This window comes from Brienomyrus brachyistius, chromosome 19 (assembly GCF_023856365.1).
Source record: "Brienomyrus brachyistius isolate T26 chromosome 19, BBRACH_0.4, whole genome shotgun sequence".
Lineage (NCBI taxonomy): Eukaryota > Metazoa > Chordata > Actinopteri > Osteoglossiformes > Mormyridae > Brienomyrus > Brienomyrus brachyistius.
This window is the reverse complement of record NC_064551.1, coordinates 14,985,003-15,005,848: the sequence shown is the minus strand read 5'-3', so window position 1 is coordinate 15,005,848 and position 20,846 is coordinate 14,985,003. Positions and strand designations below refer to the sequence as shown.

At 51.2% G+C, this 20,846-nt stretch overlaps 1 protein-coding gene across 1 annotated transcript in view; it reads right to left on the bottom strand.

Annotated features, from left to right (window-relative positions):
• LOC125714552 (B-cell lymphoma/leukemia 11B-like) overlaps positions 1-20,846 on the bottom strand; it is a 45,143-nt gene that overhangs the window by 15,793 nt on the left and 8,504 nt on the right. The window contains 1 exon segment of the mRNA XM_048985262.1: positions 17,514-17,846. Coding sequence (XP_048841219.1) covers positions 17,514-17,846 — 333 coding nt within the window.

Here is a 20,846-nt window from a genome sequence, read left to right as displayed (position 1 = left end):
TTGTTTTAACGGCTGCCAGACACTTTAATGCCATGTTAGCGTAGCGTCTTACACCCTGCCCATTAGTTCAGCTGGATATTTACACCTTCAATGATTCGGGGTCAACAGCATTACTTAAGGGCGAACCAGCTGATCCCATCCAAGTCCCACCCCTTAACCACTGTGTTCCCAGCTGCCCTGACACACAGCCTTAACCTGCGCCCTGCGTTTGCCCTCCCTGCATCATTTAATTACTCAAAGCCCCCCCCCACCCCCCCCCCCCCCCCCCCCCATGCCAGTTAATAAAAAGTTGCCTATTCTAATGTTATCTGAAGCAACGATTTAGCCGCTTTAACGGATTTAAATCACTGATCTCTAAAAATGTGTTATAAATTTAAAAAATACAGACACAAGTAGCGGGATGGGATGAAAGAATAATAAAAAATGAAAATGAACACGTGCTACGAGCAGCACATTTACAGCAAATTACCCTGAGCCCGATGACAAATTCTAACAACTGCTTCTGTTGCACATGGCTGTTAACCGCCATTCTGCAGTGAAAAGGGAGGGAAGCGCATGTGTTTGTCCTCACATTTAACAGACGCACGGCGGTTGGGGGTCACACCACACTCGCACTGTTACACACCATCCCAGTCCTGGATATGACACTCTTGTTTACAGATTCCTTCAGTCTTGCATATCACATTTTAAATTCCAGACTACCTTTTAGTTCACTTTTGAAAAAAAGATATATATAAACATAAACATATAATATATATTATTATATTTTTAATATGACTCCACACCTTGCCTGGGAAAGTTTTTATTTATTTAATTTAATTTAGTTTTTCACCCCAGGAACCTGTTAATGGTGCATGACAAGGTAATATTACTGATTAACGCGAAGCCGCATTCGTCATGCAGCTCTGAGAGCATCCATTTCGGAGAGAAGCTACGAAGGCTGACAGGATCTGTGCGAGTCGGGGCGGCATCATTAAGGTGCGAGAGAGAGTGAGAGCGCGTTTCCCAGAGTGCACTGCAGGCGTGCAGTTATGCGCTGACAGAGGGCGGCTTCACACGCTTATCTGATGGACCTTTCCCCAGAAGCTCGGACGGCCTTCATGTCAGCGTGCAAATGGCCACAACAAACGCGTCCGAGGCGTCTGGCAGCATCCTGCCGTTAGGTGCGACTCGCACCTGCCGCGCTGTTTTAGGACAGAGGGAGCACCTGCAAGCCCCGAGCTCGGCATTCACCAAACGTGTCAGCGGCGGTACACTGGTGCTTTCCGGTGGCCGGAAGCGTGCTCGCTGCTCTGCTGGGGTGTCCTCTCCGCGGCCCGGGGTTTCACGGGGGGATGTTTGCAAATTTGAAAGATTAGGAGGCATAAGAGAAGCACTTCACCATGCTTCAGTCCACTCTGCCTGCAATTCAGAGGGAAACCTTTCACAGCTCGTTGACCCACCCCGGGGCCTGCTGAACGGATTCCACTGCTACCTCGCTCCAGGGGCTCTCTGTAATCTTTTCCATCTGTTTGAGCTCCCCCCCCTCCCCACCACACATTATGGGACAGTTCTGTCTGGTGCACATACACACAGCTACACTAGAGGAGCAGACACGCTCATTCAAGGTGATGAGCTCATCCGGAGCGTGAACCAGTATTCCGTCTTTTGTCTGCCTCACTATGCCGATGAGCCCTGGGTATTAAAGAAAAACACTTTTGCAAATAAACATTACAGGATAAATAGAGGTAATGCAGGGGGGGTATCGTGGTTATCTATAAGTAAATAATTAGGGGTGGTTTAGAAAAGCGATCGAGCTTAAGGGATCCACAGTTAGGGGCATTTAAACGCTGACCTCATGCTAAATGTGAAGCCTTAGATGCAGTAATTCCACAAAGATGTGCTGGAATTCTGCCTCCTACTGTCCATATTCAGCCACTTCCTGTGAAGCTGTGATGAGGATGGTCAGGAGGATCACAGGATGGAGAAAGACGGCGAGCACTCAGGACAAGCCCTGAGTCATTATCCATTATCACCGCATTCTATGCTGCAGCGTCGCATCAAAACCGATACTCGAGTACAATTTGTTACGAGGCACACACAACCAGCTTATGCTCTTACAACATGCCACACAACCCTTCACATCACACCCCTGCACTGCGCCACAGCGGTGGCGAGGAGGTCTAAGGCACCCAGAGAGCTCCCATTCCAGTGAGCCGATAGCCCCGCGGCCCCAACGTCGGCAGAAACGGAGGCAGGCCGCAGGAGCCAGGCGCAGGCAGGCGCCGGTGACGTCACCCTCCTCAGGAGCAGGAGGCCACCGTCGTCTCGGAAACGCAGGGGAAGAAAGAGAAGAAGGAGGAGAGGCGGGGTGGCCACCTACTCTTATCGTTTTCGGGAAATTTACGATAATTTCTGTATGGGTGGAGGAGTCAGAGGGCGAGGTGGTGGTGGGGGGGGTGAAGTGCAGAGAAAACAGCTGCCAACAGCATCATCCAAGAGGCCCCAGCGTGCCAGTCCAGAGCAGACGGGGGGTCACGGCACCCAGCGGGCCGTCGATCCGCTCTGGCAGGCCTTATAAGGGACTCCCCACTGGGATGGGAATGAGCCCCATGCGAGGGGGGTGGCCGGGGGGGGAGGCAGTGGCCTCTGTCCAGATAGCCCCTCCTCTGAGAAGTTGCTTCTCGCCGGGCCGGGGAGAATACGGGTGCGGCGACGGCCGGCGAGAGCGTGCCCCCCCCCCCTTTTAACAAGCCCCTGTAAAGCGTAATCAGCCGTAGCTGATGCCTCCCACTAATTACCCCCGCCCCTGTTCATCCAGGCCCGTTACAGCGCCCTGACTGGCTGGAGGAGAAACAGACAGCAAGCTAATCACAGGGGGGGGCTTAGAGCAGCGGGGCGAGTGGCGTGTTAGCGGGGGCATAGGAAAGGTGCGCACGTTCCCCGTAAGCCCCCGTAAGCAGATTTGGGGCTGTGAAGATTTATGGCTCCACGCAGAGTGACAAGGCAGACTGGCTCTGTAAGGTTTAGCAAGGACCCAGGGCCTCTGGGGGGAGCCACTGAGCAGGGAGACCGGGTGACAATCATAGCATTAACATAACGGCCGGCAGCCGACGCAGAATAAACGCTTGCGATTAATACAAGGGGGTGTGGGGTTGCTTGGCCTGGCGACAGCATGGCCAGATTACACAGTGCCGTTCAGCTTCATCTCCAAGCCAAAAAAAAAGGAACAAGAAAGGAGAAAAAATATCTGAAAGGGCTCCTGAAAGCAGTTCTGGAAAAAGTGTCTTGGGGGGGGGGGGGGTAGTTCGGAGTGTGGCACTGGTGGGGGGTATGGCGTCCACACAGCACGACTGGCTCCGGCGTAACTGGAACCAGCCCCGTCCCCATAACCACTCCAATCTGTTTTCTTTCGCAAGAAATACGTGGGGGTGGGGGGGGGGGGTGAGCTCTGGAGGTGGGGGCACAGCTGTGCCCCTTAAAGGGGACGGCGTCGGTATTCCCGGAGTACGTTGGCAGTCGCAGGCCCACGTGGCAGGGGAGGGATTAGGTCACTTCCTGCCCGTCAGCACGTCCGTACTGCAAGATTCATCCCCCAACAAAAAGGAACAAAGGAGGCTATAAATTTCAAACGGGGAGACATAGGAGTAGGAGGAAGAGCACAATCTCTCCCCCCCCCCACAACAACACTGAAGACACAGTGACCAACTAACACATTCTGACCCCCCTCCCCCCCTTTTGCCACTTGCATGTCAGCCTTCCATCAGACTGGATATGGACTGGTGTGGGGCCACCTACTGCGTTGGGGGGTGTGTGGGAATGAGAAAAGGCTGGAAAAAGTACTTTGTCAGTAAGAGCTACGGTCAGTGGCACAGCTTCTGTGGAAGGAAGCTCAGACGCCAAATTAGGCAAGTGTCCTGTTTCAGTCCGGCGGACTGCAGGCACAGGTGCCGGGAGACAGAGAGCTGGCGGTCAGCCCTCCGTCCGGGAAGCTACTGCTTAAAGCCAAAGGAAAAGCCCATTTCGTAACCCCACCCTGAAGAACACACCCTTCTATATAAATGGCTAGAAAGTGTGAAACTGTCAGCTGTGTAGTGCCGCATTTCCACAGGCATATAGGTGCATCACCAAGAGAAACTAGTTACAGCACGGTTCCAGCTCGATTCAGTTTTCCACTGCTGCGTTTGGACAGCGACAGTGTTATAGGGAATGCATTCATACGTCATGATGTGCAATACTACTAATAATTAATAATATGTAAAACATGCCATTTTTTTCCTTCAGATAATCCATAAATATCGATGCAGATCACTGGTATCTCCGTGTATGTCACCCGTTAATCAGATGGTGGCGATGAGACCAGCTTGGTTTAGTCATGCTTCCAGCCCTGCTAGGAAGCAGGGCCGTGTTACCATGGGTACAGCTCACTCACTTTCCAATGGAAAACCATCAGTTCGTGGTGCGGGGTTCAGTACAGCTCGGTTCCTGGTGGCAGTGGAAAAGCGCCACAAGTCACTTGTGCATAAAATCATCTGCTAAGCAATCAGATTAATAATTACCCTCCCTTTGTAATACAGGAGACCTAAATCATACCCCCGCTATCTGTTGATGTCTCTCTCTCTCTCTATCTCTCTCTCCTTCCCTCTCTCTCTCGTTTCATTTGCATTTAGACTCAAGGCATATGCCTCCGTCATTACCCATGAGGCCATGTGCCGAACTCTAAGCAAGGCTCCTGGGGTGTTCAGAGAGGCTCCTAGAGGTCTTTGGGAGAGGGGGCGGGCAGGGCCCGAGAGCTGGGCTCCATGGGAATTAATGACACGTGCGTTGGGGGGGCATGTGCCCTAACGAGACTCAGCTGTGCCAGGCATGTGCCCCCCCCCCCCCCCCGCATTTGAACATGGATATGTAAGAGCTGTGGGCTCGGCATGCCTTCAGGAATAACAGGGGGTGTGGTAAAGAGGCTCTGTGGTGGTATCTAGGGCAGCCGCAGGTACTGTGTGTTAAGGAGCAGAATTATGATGGGGGAGGGGGATTACTGTAGTCTCACATGCAGTCACACAACTCCCCAAGCTCACTACAAGACCCTGCCACTGTCACTGTCTTGTGTCACAGTCAGTCACCTTGCCTCTTGTTTGGGGACTTGTCCAGTCACGGTCAGTGCCTGATGTTGACAAATATGCATAGGACATGTCCCAGACCCGATCCAGTGCGGAGGACATGTCCCAGACCCGATCCAGTGCGGAGGACATGGCCCAGACCCGATCCAGTGCGGAGGACATGTCGCAGACCCCGCTCCAGTGCAGAGGACATGTCCCAGACCCGATCCAGTGCGGAGGACATGTCGCAGACCCGCTCCAGTGCGGAGGACATGTCCCAGACCCGCTCCAGTGCGGAGGACATGTCCCAGACCCGCTCCAGTGCGGAGGACATGTCCCAGACCCGCTCCAGTGCGGAGGACATGTCCCAGACCCGCTCCAGTGCGGAGGACACGTCCCAGACCCGCTCCAGTGCGGAGGACATGTCCCAGACCCGCTACAGTGCGGAGGACATGTCCCAGACCCGCAACAGTAGGGAGGACATGTCCCAGACCCGCTCCAGTGAGGAGGACACGTCCCAGACCCGCTCACAGGGGACCTGAGGCCCGCGCTGATTCTCTCAAGATACCGATTTCCCCTGTTCTTCTTCTTTTGAATGGGACCTGATCTCATGCACAGCGAATCGCAGGGTCATCGCAGCCATTAAAGGAAATGTTAATCACACTACGGAACTGTAACTCAGCAGCATGCCAAGGACGTGTATGTGTCTGAGTGTGGCTATGAAATGGTCTACATGTTGGGTCACAGTCACACGGACCTTACTGGGACCTAGCAGATTACTGCTGGGAGGGGGGGGCGGGGGGGGGGTTTTACGGGATACCTTTACTTCTTGATGCCTCCCCCCCCCCCCCCCCCCCGCACATGTCTGCTTTTCTATGTGTGTGTGTGGTCCCGTGGGCTGTCCCATTCAGAACTAAAGGCCACCTAATATAATTAAGAGGCGGACTGGGGGTGGGCCGGTGGAGCAGCCCTCAGCTTTGCAGTCACCTGTGAACTTTGGAGCTCTGGAAGTGTGTCTGTCTTTATGTGTCTCCTAATGCCAGGTGTGTGTGACGCCTGTTTGCTAAGGCAGCTGTGCTGCAAGCTTAAAATAACAAGGCTCTCCTCTCACAACCCCCCAAGACTGAGATGTGCAATTTCGTCAGATTAGGCTCCAGGTTTCACTGGCGGTCGTCCACAGGGCGATGGGCCGTTAGGGGCCCTGAGTGTTTGAAGTCGGGTGGGTGAGCGCCCTGGGTGGGGCCCCGGCGTCGCGTGCAGGCAGGATGGCCCCTGCGGCCCCTAAAGCCGGTGGGAAGCTGACGCGGCACCGCAGGTCACAACAAGTCAGCTCCACATGAAAGGAAACGAAACGTCTGTGTCTGCCTGCATCTGCAGCCGCAGCGCAGAGCGTCCAGCGGGCTGCATTACTAAGGTATCAATGGCCTTCAGCACAGCCGAAAACAGCGACCGAGTGAACCACCAACGCGGGGGGACAACTCTTCACCACTGCCCCCCACCCCCTTTGCACACATACTCCAAACCTACAGAGAGCATGCTATTTTCATATGGTTATTTCTAAAGGGACAACATAGACCCCCACCTGGGGTCTCAGGCCAGCCAGCCAGCAGCGAATGCAAAATCCCCCCATGAAAGAATGCCAGTGGTGCCTGGGCTCAGGCTGCATGACAGGAGTGCGCAGGGGGGCCGTCTGAACAAGCCCGACTGAGTCCCCCCCCCGCCGCCGGGGGCCTGTCCCTGGCCGCTAATCTGCCCGGTTGCCCGTGGGAGACGCCACTGTGCTTTGCCTGTGTGGTGATTCATCATCCTAAATACCGACACTCTCCCCCCACCCCCCCACCAGACGTGCTCTGGGCGGACAGACCCCCTTCGCCAAGAAGATTTTATATAAAGAGGAGAGAGACGGGATAATCCCCCAGGAATTCACCAGAAACCCGCTCAACCAGGTCGGGACCAAAACAGCGGAAAGGCTGTCCAATCCAGTCGGGACCGGTGGTGGGCCGCAAGCCCGGTGGGCCTGGACAGCGCCGCTGGGGAGGGAAAAAGCCATCCGGCCCGGACAAGACCAGGGCTCAGTCTCACTCTGCAGGACTCTGTCACCCCTGGGCTTAATTTTCAGGGGGCGCCTCACATGTGACCGGGCCTCCAGCCAGCCTGCTGCAGGAGACTCCATGTAAACAATGACCGTTTCCAATTTCTGCCACGAGACTTAACAGTGCGGTCCGATCTCTGGGAAGCAAACGCTGACCTGGAGAGTGGGGGGACCCGGGACAGGGTCAGACGGGCATCGCGTGTGCCTCCTACCTTCTGGGGCAATTAAGCAGGAAAAAAAACCATGAGCTCCACTAAAAAGCGCTGCAGCCTTTGCAGCTCAAATTAGTGGCGAGCCTGTCCCCTGCTGTGGAAGGAAAATATCAGCCCGGGTGCCATGTGACTACCATTAAGTGGTATGTGCCCTGCTTGGCCCTGCCATATGGGATCCTTTAGCTCCCCACTGGCAGATGCTTCCCGACGGGGACCAATGAGGGCTCCCTTCCCGCAGCAGTCTGGTCAAGCCCTTAGCCAAAGGCATACTGATCCCCATCGCCCCCCCACGCCACACCTGGATGCCCCCAGGCTCATCCAAACGACTCGCTCCTTACCGTCGGAATAGACAGCCGCACTGTGAGCGGACAGTGCCATAGCGCCAACATGGCGACCCGCCCATTATGACGCGGAAGGTGAAAGTCAGCCGTCTCGGGCTCACGTAACAAGCCGTGTTTTTCTGCGAAGGCGTTGTCAAGAAAATGCTCGTGACACAGCCTGGGATTTCCGGCAGCGCGGGCTGGGGCCCTGAGAGGAAGTGGGGCTTTAGGGCTTGTGCAGGACAGCCCAGGTTGCTGACGAGCCTCCCCTCTCCTCCCTAAAGCGTACGGCGGCAGTGGAGCAGCCGGCAGGCTATCGGACGCGGTGCCGGACGGAGGTGAGAGGTGAAGCCTGATTTTCAGTGGTTGAGTGTGACTGACAGGTTGACTGTGAGGATAATCACTGCGATCGGTCTCCACCTGTACCACACCTCACGGTATTGTGGGATGTCCAGCCTGGCCTAAGACCCATTCATATGCACACAATGCAACTGAATAAACACTGCATGAATGTACCTGTACAGAGCGCGCACTGTGTGTGTGAGTGAGCGTGTATCCTGCCCCGAGCTACCTGGGATAGGGTACAGGCTCACTGTAACTATGTACTGGTTAAGCAGTTAAGAGATGGATGGATGGATGGATGGATGGATGGATGGATGGATGGATGGATGGATGGATATCAACAAAATATAACTGGATTATTTGAAAAACAAACAAGCGATGGTGACTTAGCAAGCCATTTGCGTAAACAGAGTATTAACACTTTCAGCAGCCCAATTACTTTCTACCAACAGAGAGAATAAATACTCAGAGCAGAATACAAAGTAAAAAGTAATCTCCTGAATTATCCTTGTGAGGCATGTTTATAATAATCCGGGGGGGGGGGGGGGGGGGGGGGGGGGGTCTTTCCATTCGGAGGCGATCTCTCTGTTTTGCCAGATCCCTTTGCTCCAAGGGCTGCGATAACATCTTGAACTCTGTAAGTTCCCTCCATGATGTTTCACAACGGTTTTCACTGCAGATGCCAGGTGATTACCGCGCTGCCAGCCTGCCGCTTACCTCTCGGCAGAACCAGTATCTCCAGTCGCATCTTTCGACATGTGTGGCACACGCGCGTGTGCGTGGATCATGTTTATATTACGATCGTGGGGGACCAAATGTTCCCCACGATGTAATAAAAACCTGATATTTTGACATTGTGGGGTCTTTCAGGTCCCCACAAAGATCTGTGAATGCAATCAAAAAATTTAAAATGGCAAAAGTCTCCTGTTTAGCTTGGTTATGGCTGGATAGGGGTCATCATCTTGGGATTAGGGTATTCCCCATAGAAATGAATGGAGTGTCCCCACTAAGATATAATTACAAACCTGTGTGTGTGCGCATGCACTCCAGCAGCAGCACTCAGTGCCTGGAAGCTGTCCCAGCTTCTCTGCGTCTCTAATGTTAGTTTAAGCGGCGGGAAGACCACCACTGCATACGCACACAAACACGCCCACAGCACCCCACACGCGCACACGCACGCACACGTGAAGCGACTGCCAAAACCACAAGTGAGGGGCCGAAATTCCTCCAGTTACTGCACAGACTTCAAGGGCTTTCAAATGAAAAGCTGCCTTTTTAAAGAGGTATGGGCTTAATTGCGAATCGGCGCAGAGCCCCCCACCCCTCCACCCGCCGCCTCCCCCCCCACCCACCCCACCCCCCGGCAACATAACCGAAACGCTAATGCTAAAATAACGGCGCTGCGCTGCCCCACCGTGGAGCGAGGCCACTGATCAAAGTACGCAGGCTGCAAGAGGTAATCCAGCACAGAGGATCTCCATGTCTGCTCAACACGTGTACAGGCTGGTCTAGGCCACAGTTGCTGGGGTCGGGAGCATGTGGCTCCGCCCTTGTGCACAGAGTTTCTGACAGCCGCTTCCTTAAAGTCACCAGCAAAACAGGGAGGCACGTCGGAGGCCATGTTAGCGTGGGAATGCAGGAGGCCGGAGAATGAAAAGAGTCGCGAATTTCAAAGTCCCTTCAGAATTTGCTGCCAGATCCTTCCCGCCAAATTGCTTTCGGCTCCCCATCACAACACGAAAGTAATCATAACGTGGAAAATATGGAGAGTTTGGCTAGCTAAAGTAACATTAGGGCTTTGATAATCTGTGCTGTGGTGTCGCGTACAGGGGGGCAATATCTCACACCGTCTGGCCAGCTGAATGATGCTGAAACGTATGAACAGTATGATGAAAATACAGACATACGCCTTATACAACTCTAACCTGGTCACCAAACACGCCTGTACAGTCATGCTCCTCTTCAGTCCTTAATGGCCCTCTGCGGTCACCGAATGCCCCATGGTGGTCTCTATTGCCATTCTGTGGTCCCTAACAGTCCCTAACACCCATCTGCGTCCCTCATGCCCCCATCTGCAGTCTCTAACACCCCTCTGTGGTCACCTAATGCCCCTCTGTAATCCCTAATGCTCCTCTGTGCTCACCTAATGCCCCTCTGTAATCCCTAATGCCCCTCTGTAATCCCTAATGCCCTCTGCAATCCCTAATGCCCCTCTGTGGTCACCTAATGCCCCTCTGTAATCCCTAATGCCCTCTGCGATCCCTAATGCCCCTCTGTGGTCACCCAATGCCCCTCTGTAATCCCTAATGCCCTCTGCGATCCCTAATGCTCCTCTGTGGTCACCTAATGCCCCTCTGCAATCCCTAATGCCCCTCTGTAATACCCTAATGCCCCTCTGTGGTCACCTAATGCCCCTCTGTAATCCCTAATGCCCCTCTGTGGTCACCTAATGCCCCTCTGTAATCCCTAATGCCCCTCTGTGGTCACCTAATGCCTCTCTGTGGTCCCAATACCCCATTGTGGTCCCTAACATCCCTCTGCAGTCCCAAACACTTCAACTACCATGGTACCTAAAAACAAAAAATAAAATACCACAGATCAGCTTCCATTGCAATGGAATTGCTCGGGCAGGCTTTCTCGCAGGTCACCTAAAATGGCTGCGTGTGGTAATTAGTGTGGCTTCATATGCAGATGTGATTACAAACTCGTTATGCTGCTGGACCTCTACAGCAGCCTCTCGACAAATATTCAGTACAAGCTACGGAAGTCTCTCGGTTCCCTCATCTCTCTCTCTCTCTCTCTCTCTCTCTCTCTCTCATTCTTTCTGGTTCCCTTGTTTCTCCCACAGACCAGAGATAAGGTTTATTAAGTTATGTTAAAACCCGAAAAACACAAAAAAAGTAAACAGTTACTTTATAATGGCACGGCATCAGGAAGTAAGAGAGGCGATAATGAGAGCTTTGCTTCAGAGCGAAACAAAATAACCTGTAAGACTGGGGGAAGCTGGATATGAATATGCATTAGGCTCACTGCCTTTGATGATTAAAGACATTTCAATATTTAAATGAGTCCATGAAAAGTGATTAACAACAAAAAAAGGAAACGGGCAGAAATTAAGGGGGAAAAAAAGATTTGATGTTTATACACGTCAGTGCAGATTTCCTTCTCCCGTGGCCTAGAAAATGAGTAAAACTGTGCTGGACTCAACCCAAAGAAACGGGTCTGGGGAGACCAAGACGGTGCAGTCGTGGAGGGCTTCCTCATCACGGCACTGTGACACGGCAGTGCGCTAGGCTACGCTAAACACAGGACCATGCTTCCGCTACACAGCGCCCTCTACAGGGCACCTGAAATAAATATCCAGCAAAATCCAGGCTGTCTAATCAATGAATGTGTGTCACACGATCAAATCTCACGATGGATCAGGATGTCATTCCCAGTGTATGTCCAACGGCGCAGACACTCACTAGCGCCGTCCCATGCATGGCTCTGAACGCACAGATCACCGCAAGAGGCTCTAGCTAGACTGAGCGACACCGGATGCGAGTCCATATGTCAGCCATGCTGGGGGGGCTACGGAACTGATCAGCAGAAATCAGAAATAAAGTCATTAACTGTAATGCTCCCTGCTTCGTCTCATCGTGACACTGTGCATCTCACAGAAGCATGGAGGTTGTTACAGGAAGAGCGCGGCGGGCTGTGGGCCCCAACTCAAAACCCAGCAGGACTGAGCCGTCGCTACACCTAACAGGGACACACACACACACACACACACACACACACACACACACAGACCGTGTGAGCTTTGACCAGAGCATACTCGGCCTCACGCCGCACACGGTCCTCTGAGCAACAGTCCGCCACGGCAAGAAATGCATGTACGTTATTGCGAAATCCTTGAGGATCTCCTCCATCGCAGCAAAGCCCCAGGGGACAGCTGCAGGTGCAGATCATCAGATAACAGGGCGGAGCCCGTGGGACGCAGCCTCTGCCGGACCGGCGAGTCGGCCCGGTCTACGCACCCGTGCCCCCGGATTCCTCCCCCCCATGTTCACCAAAGCCAAGTCCCCACCGACTAAATGGTTCCATCCAAACACATATCTTAAAATAATCCGGTCCTTGTCGGAACTTGCCCATACGGATGGGTACAACCGCAGAAGAAGACAATAAACGCTTTACTGCAATAACTGAATTCCGGGTGACATGAACAAGGGGTCACACAGCACACATCAGGGCCACCTTGGCTATAAGGAAAATGGAAGAAAACGCCCCCGGGACAGAGCTGGCACAGAGCTTAAAGTAGGGGGCATAGGAGGGGGCATAATTCATACAGAAGGGCCAACCTTATTTTTAGCTAATGGCATTTTTTGAATTGGTGAGTGACAGGAGAGGGAGTACCCTGGGAGCCAATCATAAGCAGTGAGTGCTTATGCTATCTCCAAATGCTGCAAATGTTGACTTAGAGGCCTGGCATGTAAGAGATGACAGCCATGATGGGGACGGAGACGGTGTATGCATCCGTAACTTCCTCTTAAGTGTGTATGTGCGTTTGCAAGGACGGACTCACACACACAAAGAGAAATGGCACCAGAAGGCTAATGTGGCAGGCTGGGGTGTCACATGGGGCGGTAGATAATCCTGGGTTTGAGTTCTCAAAAGCAGAGAAGTGGGGAAGGCATGCAGATGGAGGGCGGGGTCCTGTTCAATGAGCCCGAATCGTGGGGGGGGGGGGGGGGGGGGTAAATATCAGCATAGGCTTCCCTGATTTACCACACACGTGATGCCGATTTGTGCGTGAAACACAGCATTCTGGCTCCATGAGGATTAATGACAGCCAGTCTTCCAAATGTCTCATGTTTTAAGGGGTATGAGAAAAGTTACATATTAAGAACTTCAATCCTGATCCAGAAAGTCAGCGTAAACCCCAGTGATCCGCACCTTACTAGTCAACCTGAATATGCTAATCAGCTAACGAAACCAGCAACCCAGGCAGCGTACAATTTTACACCTTCTCAGGAGACCAGCTTCAAAGCTTCAGTCTGATCGATCATTACGAATATTTTAATAATTTTAACCAAATCCACATGCTTCTGAAAAGGAGTGAGGGGAGTGAGAGTTTTCTGTTTTACGGCCATGGACACCGTCTTGCGTGTAATTAAGGCACAAACTACATGGTGACCCCACTTAAATAAACCAAATATAATTCTGAGCGAGACCTGGTTCTGGTCATGGGCTCACGGGCTTTTGAAAGTGCACAACAGGCTAATTCCACCTTTTAACGAGCGCCTTCAACTCGGGGAAAAACCAGCAGTGGCATCAGGAAAACAGTCAGGGCAAGGACACCTTCCAAACGAACAGGAGATGGCGGCAGCTGTTTGCTAATTAACGTCATCCGTCGAGCTGCGGTTCCCCCCCCTGCCGCGGCGTCACGTCGGTCGAGGCGGCATCCTGGAAGCCCGCTGAGGGTCGGTGAAACGTGAGAAGGCGAGGTGAGAGGCGGGAAGTCGGTCGCCGAGGAGCTCGTCTGGGGTAAACGTCGCGGCACGACCTCCGCCGACACCATCAGCATCCGCGCGGTGTCGGTTTCCGTCGTACACGGTTTCATAGAGAGCTGAGACTCGGACGTCACACCCCCTCGGTGGGGACAGGCGTGCCGGCCAACAGGGACAGAAGAATCAAGGTGTCACTCGTTTTCTGTGTTTTAATTTTCTCGGGGCCGGGCCCTCGTGCGCTCGCCGGCGGCTGGCCAAGCCACGCGCGGACTCTCCTAACCCCCACTGTCAAATTTACGACCGCTACGATTTACCGGCCTTCTCGCTTTCCTTTTTTTTCCCTCGTGCTGTTGACGGAGAGCAGGGCACCACAAGCGCGGCATAAACACCGCTGAACAAGTTTAAACAGGGGGGGGTCAGACAGCGTCTGTTTCGCCTCGGGCCACTGTGGGCAGTGGCGGCGAGCCCCACCCCCCACACCTCTCGCCCGCGGGTTCCCCAGAGAAGGTATGCTGGGACGAGGCCAGCTCTTAAAGCACGGCCCCCCTCTTGGTTTCAAGTTCCAACAAAGGCACTCTCCAGCCCCCAGAGTCCCTCTGGTTCCTCACCTGATGTTACCCTACAGAACAGGTCTGACCAAAAGTTAACCCTTTTTCACCCGGCAGCTAAAGCAGAGGCCACCTCTGGGGGTAAGAGCTACAGACCCAGGAAGGCTGTAAATATTATTTCAGTTGCTTAGCAAGCCAGCCCTCCTTTCCCTGTTAACCTACACAGCTGCAGGCTACCCTCTTCCCACTTACAAACACACAAACTCTGCTATAACTGCTCAGGGGTTCTGGGACATTCAGGGCATGATGTGGGCCTCACCCCGGACAAGACACTCATCCATCACGGGGTTCGCTGAACCAGTGCAGCCTATTAGCTTGGGAGAGCCCCGCCCCGAACTGTAAAGCACAGCACTACCTGTACTAGTATCACAGGGAAAGTCTACGCTAGTCATCGTGTTGAAGATGGCGCTCTTCGCAATGCAATGCTTTTTCCTGTCTTGCATGCAAATGCTGCAACTTTTCACATCTATTGCATTTTTCACCTAGAAAATCAGTTCAAAACCTCCTCCTCATGAAAAGAATTATTCATTACTTCCAAAAGATAGTCCAGATAAAGTATATATATATTTTTTAGATATCAGCGCCCTTTAGTTTGTTGAACATAGAAGGAAAATAAAAACAAAATATCCAGCTCCCTAAAATGACCAGCTCCACCCCCCATTTTCAAGCTCCAGCGTTTCTGTCACTCTGTGCATTTTCAGGTCCAGAAAGTAAAAACCCCAACCAAGATTTTATTTCAACCAACCAGTTGAGTACTCTGCGACTGTAACTCTTTATACTCAATTGGCTGGTTGAAACAAAATCCTGATCTGGATTTACGCTTCCTGAACCTGAAATGTCCAACTCCGTGCCTCGCTGTTACCGCGCGGTGGGTACGAGCAAAAGGACAGAGATGCACCCGGGAGGGAGGAGGGGAGCGGGTGGGTGGCGAGCTCTGCAGAATCGCGGGCGGTTTTTCCGAGCGCCCGCGCTGAGCTCCATTCTCTCTCTCTCTCTCTCTCTCTCTCTCTCTCTCTCCAGCAATCCCATTTGTGGGACCCCATATTAACCCTGCCTGGCATCTCTGAGGCCTTTAACACAGCAGATCGCCCGTGCCCACAGCAGTTGTTCCTCTTGCCTGAGGGCATGCTGAATGTCATATTGTGTTTAATTAGGGCCATTAAATATAATTTAATTTGGCTGAAACTTCAGACCTCTAAGTGGCAATATAATGCATTGAAAAAGCCCGTGTCCTGCTGAAATATTTAATTCAACCCTCAAGTGGTTTTCAGGGACCGTCCTGCATACTCGAAGGTAACCTTGACTTTTCTTGCTGTGAAAGCAGAGCGATTCGGCACCGAGGGGGGGCTGAAGCCGGAACGAAGAGTCATTCTCACATAGGGACCTTTTTTGGAAAGTGGCATTTTCACTGTCTCTGCTCTTTTCAACCCAGAATCATTCGAGGCTTCTCCGCAGACGGTGGCAAGGATCAGTCACTGGTCATGTGACTTTTATTTATTTTTGTTGGCTTTCTTAGCTTAGAGATACAAGCCAGCAATGCCAGAGAACAGCGTGTCAGCCGGATCATTCCTCTCACCATATAAGCAACCCATCCAAAAAAAACAAACAGACAAATAAATAAATGACATGCCAACAAACTGGCTGTCAGCTGGGGCGGAGCAGGAAGTGAGCGTGTCTGTCTCCGCCGTGGGACCGACCGAGTCAGTAACTTCAGTACACGTCTACAGAGACGGTGATGAACATGCACTCAAAAGTGGGGAAACTATTACAAAAATTGTAAGCCAGCGATTATCTAAGATGTAATAATATTTTTTAAAAAGGTGTCTAAAGAGCAAGGGTAATCATAATTTATTTACATATAATTTTGTCTTATTCAAAGAGACTTGATGGCTTAGAGTGGTATCCATTTATAAGACGGATATTTTTACTGAGGTAATTAAGAATATTTCGTTTTAGAATAAAACAGCTCAAGCGTCATGGTTGTGAGCCGAGCATCTTAACCTCCATCTTATTGCTGCCCCGTTTGGTACTACTTTCAATTTAAAACCACGATCCTTATTTTTATGCTTGTATTGCTGTGAGATATGGAGCCGGGCAGGATTATATGGGAAAGGGGGGCGTACCGGGGATCGCGGTGTGCAGAGGTGCGCGGCCCGGCATCCGGGCTTAATCCGCTGCTGCATTTCTCACCCACCGACCTCCGCAAAATAAATTATAAAATATGTACATAATAAATCCTGCGATGTCTTAAACCGCCATTGCGGCGGAAATAAGCAACTGTGCAGACGATCACCCTTTCGTCTAAAAGACTGTTGTACCTGCCGCAGCCGTTTTCGCTTCTCTCCTTAACTTATCCTCCTCTGTATTTTATAAATGCAATATAAGCGATGTAATAAAGACGTACACCGACCTCAGAATAGATGTGTTTACTATTATTACTACTGTTGCATACTGTTAACTGATTAATCAGTTTATTTATTTTTATTTATACGTACATTTAATAGGGTGAAACGGGCAGGTGCTCCCTTGATGCAGATCGGTTTGCAAATGATTTTATTAAAGACATTATTTGGGTGAGTCTCATACCGCCTTTGCATCCCCGGACTTAAGGCTAGTTGCGCAGTATTTGAGATGTTTGCCAAAGCCTGAATAGCGGGGGGTGTCAGATCCCGCGGAATAAATCCTGTCCGCTCAATGCAAAGCAGCCCTGATGAGAGTGAGGTAAAGCTGCTGAGCACTTTATTAAGACTGTGTGCTGATTTTATATGCCACTTCCTTGCAGTTTCCTGGTAAGTTTGTCCAACCCCGAATATTATTTTATGAGACCAATTTTATAAGTTCCCCCTGGGTTCTGAGCAGAGGACTTGACTGAACTGTTTCGCAAGATAACTATGAGTGTTCTTTCCCTGCAGCTGCTGCAGTCTAAATGGCCTCTTTACCCTATTGAATAGGAAACTGGCTTTTTAATCCCCCTCTTTTTCAGAGTGTTTGAATTTTAATGAGCTTTTCACCTTTTAAGCAGATGGCTCAGGCTGGATTTCTTCATGACCGTTGGGTGAGTTTTCTGTCACATTTTTCACAATTAGTTTCAGCTGCCACAGTCCTTCAGGGTTTTAAAGCTTTGAGCCTGTGATGTGATGTTTCACTCTGCACGACACACACATAATGAAATCAGCTAAAGGGCAACAATCTCTCTTGAAGGTCTGTGTTGAACAGCGGTGACGTTTTGGCGGGGCGTACCTCGGCAGAGTACACATGCGTGTTTGTGTGCGTGTGTGTGTGCCTGTTTTCGTTCGTGTCCAGAGGCAAGTCTAGAGGTTCAGCTTCTCGGGCGCTAGGCAAATGACACCTGGGCCCGTGAGTGCCCCCTACCTGCTTGGTGGCTTTCCTGCTTCGGGCAGATCCCCTTGGCAGGTGTCAGTCGTCCCTCCTCATCCTCATCCTCGGGCATCACCTGGATACCGACCTCCACGGGCTCGGATGGCCTCCGGAGCTCCGGCCGCGGCGACGACGGGCTACCGCGACCCGCCATCTTGTCATAGCAGGCTGGGCCGCCACTCACGCCCTGGCAGAGACGCCGCTTGTGCTCGATGAAGATCAGGATATCCCCCAGGGGGAAGTTGGTCTGGCACTGTCCACAGGTGAGCATGTCGTGGGCGGCGGGCTCCAAGTCATGGCGGGCCTCAGACACATGGTCGGTCTCAGCTGTCGGGGGGGAAGGGAGGGGCACGAGCTGTCAGTCACGGCGACAAGCCCGCCTCTAACAAACATCTCCCCGTCACCATGGCGAAATCCTGCTCCCCAGCATTCTACCCTGTTTATTCTTTAACGGAGAGTTTAATCTTTGTTTTGACGTCCTTCTACCCTCTTACTGGCTCAGCAGCCAGCAGTATCCAGTAAGGCCTTCCGCAGGATTACGGCAGAGCCCGGCTTTACAGTGGCTTCTTACCATCCAGGCCTTTTATCACGCCTGATAACATTATGGGCTGTGGGCGTCTTCCGACATGCATGACTCATAACTTCTGTCAAGAAAGAACCCTTCTCTTCCAAACATAATGGCCTTAGATTCAGCATGGTTTTCTTTTATTTTTTACTTAAACACACACTACAGTGTAAAAAGGTCATTGCTTTCATAAACATACCTAAAGCATGGAGAAAACGCAGTTTTCTGTACCATAAAGGGCTTTTGTCACAGCGCAGTCTGGCATTTGTGTTAGGAGTGTAATATTCAGATGCAGCAGTTCATAAATCGATCCATTCAAAGTCTAACTGCTTTCCCGTACAGAGCTATGGTAAAACTCGCATTAAAAACAACAAAAACATCAGAGCACGCCAAGTGATCACCAGCATAGTTTTCTTATCATCGACGGCAGAGATGTCGGTGACTGCGTCACTGCTGAGGCTGTTCAATAATGCGTGGATCGCTAATGACGTCTTTCAGCAAACCTGTTTCGGCACAGACTGAACACCCCCCACCTGGATAACTTATGAGCTGCCTGAAAAGACAGGCAGGGGTTCTTACCCAACTCCTGCTCCACCCACCCCCACCAGAAGCATCAATGCAAGGTCTCTGCTTTGTGACAACAGGGTGGACACTTCAAATTCCAGGTGAGTGCAGTAAGACCAAAAACCACCATGAATACAAGGCCGAAGTGTCATCGCCAGGCCTGAGCACATAGCATGAGGGTATCGGAGAAAACAGAGTGTTTCCCAGCACCGTAACTGACATGACAAGCCCTGGTTCTCAGAAAGGGGCGTCAGTCGGTAACAGGGCAAGCTTACAGTCATCGACTGTGATGTAAATGACCAAACTTGGCAAGTTATATGTGTTGCACAACAATTCATAAGGTACCACCACTGTACAGAAACCACACCTTAAACAGGTTATATGCAATGTAGGCATTACATGCAAGAGTCTGTAAAATGTTAGTTTAAAAAGTTGAGCAGACTATTATGCTAAAAGATAAAAGGTCAAATGACAGACAGCTACCTTATGCTACCATTTAGATTTTTATACCAAGTTTTTAAGCCAATTTTATTGAAACTGATAATGGGAGCAACTATTGGACAATCCCACCCCCTTTGGAAAATTTCTAAAGTATATTTAACTTGTAAAATTCCACAGGAAAGAGAAATTACAATGATCAATGCTCCTTTGATAGAATCCATATAATTTTGCATGGTTACAGGCTGAATGTTCTGGCTGCAGCAGCGGATGCAGTTTGTAAATGTGATGCACAATGATTTAAGGTGCTACTGGGTTTACACTGCAGTACAGTGCAAGGTGGAGAAGGCACATGCCTATCAGCTTCCATCAGGAGATATAATAGCGGGAGGTGCAGCTCGTCCTTTCATCTGTTTACGACACAGACAAAGTTTTGTTTTCTGTCAGCACCTCTGGAGCGCATTCAGCCGTACTGCTCCGTAAAGAGAGAGAGAATGAGAAAAAAAGACTTTTATCTCATCGAGTTTGCAGCACAGGTGCGGCGCGTTTCGGGTCGGAAGCGGCACGTAAGAGGACGTTAATCGCGGCGACGGAGATCCCGGCGCCCCTGAGCCCTTTCCTGTTCCGGAGGCTTCTCAAAGAGCACGAGCGTCTTTATTGCTATTTATGAATATTCACGAGAAGATCACCGTCTGGGGCTGTGGATCTTTATCCCATTTCAATGGCAGGCGGCCGTCTCACGTGCGCGGGATGAGATTCATACAGGAACCCCGCTGAACGAGTAGTGGAAAACATGGGCGGTCACATGACTGAGTGGGCACGTTACATTGTGCGAGTGGACGCAAAGGATTATGGGAAGCGTCTGAAAATCTAATTTCAGCACGAGGAGGCACAGACGTTAGAAAAGCTAGAGAAGCCCAGACAGTCATGAAGACTGCTGGACTTGTGAAAAAAGATGGGGTTGATATGTGATGGATGGATGGATGGATGGAAAGTATATGACATTTGTGGTGTCACATTCCTATCTTTGTGATCATATTGTTAGGCTTTGGCTATACTGCCTGATTTTTTTCTTGGTATTGATACTCCATACATTATGTCATCTAATCACATCAAAACTGTTCACATTAATGTAAATAAAATTAAACTTTGGAGGAGGGGGGCTGATGTTTCAGGGAAGCCATTCTGTGGGTGTGCAAACTGTCTGATCAGCCCCAAAATCTAGCAGGGTCAACTTGTTTTGCTCACATTTCCCTAATTTGTAAGGTTCGCTTTGGCTGAGGGGAAAAGCCCACACCCACAGCATTTGAAACTACCCGCCCCGAACCACCCCACCCCGAATCTGTCTTCTATGCCCCCACTTCCCCACCCACCATCACCGTAAAACCCAAAAATCCCCCTGGGCCATAGAATCTGCATGTGACCAAGGAACCAGGGCACAGAATGGCCCAAACCATGTGGCGTGACCCTGCAAATCAGTACACAGCACCTCCCCGGTTCCAACATCCTTCATGGCGGACCATGGAAAATCCCACATGAGGCAGAGCCTCCCGACAGCAGTCCTGTCACCAAGGAAACGTCAACATCCCTCTGATCCCTTGACAAATACTTCATGTCTAAGTTAGTGCCCAGAAATGTCAAATGCTATTTGCCATCATCCAGCAACCACTGGAAAGAAAAAAAGAGAAGGAAGCAAGATATTTCCATTTGTGCATTTTACGCTGATTTTAAAATCTGTCTCCTTGCCCCTGCAATATCAA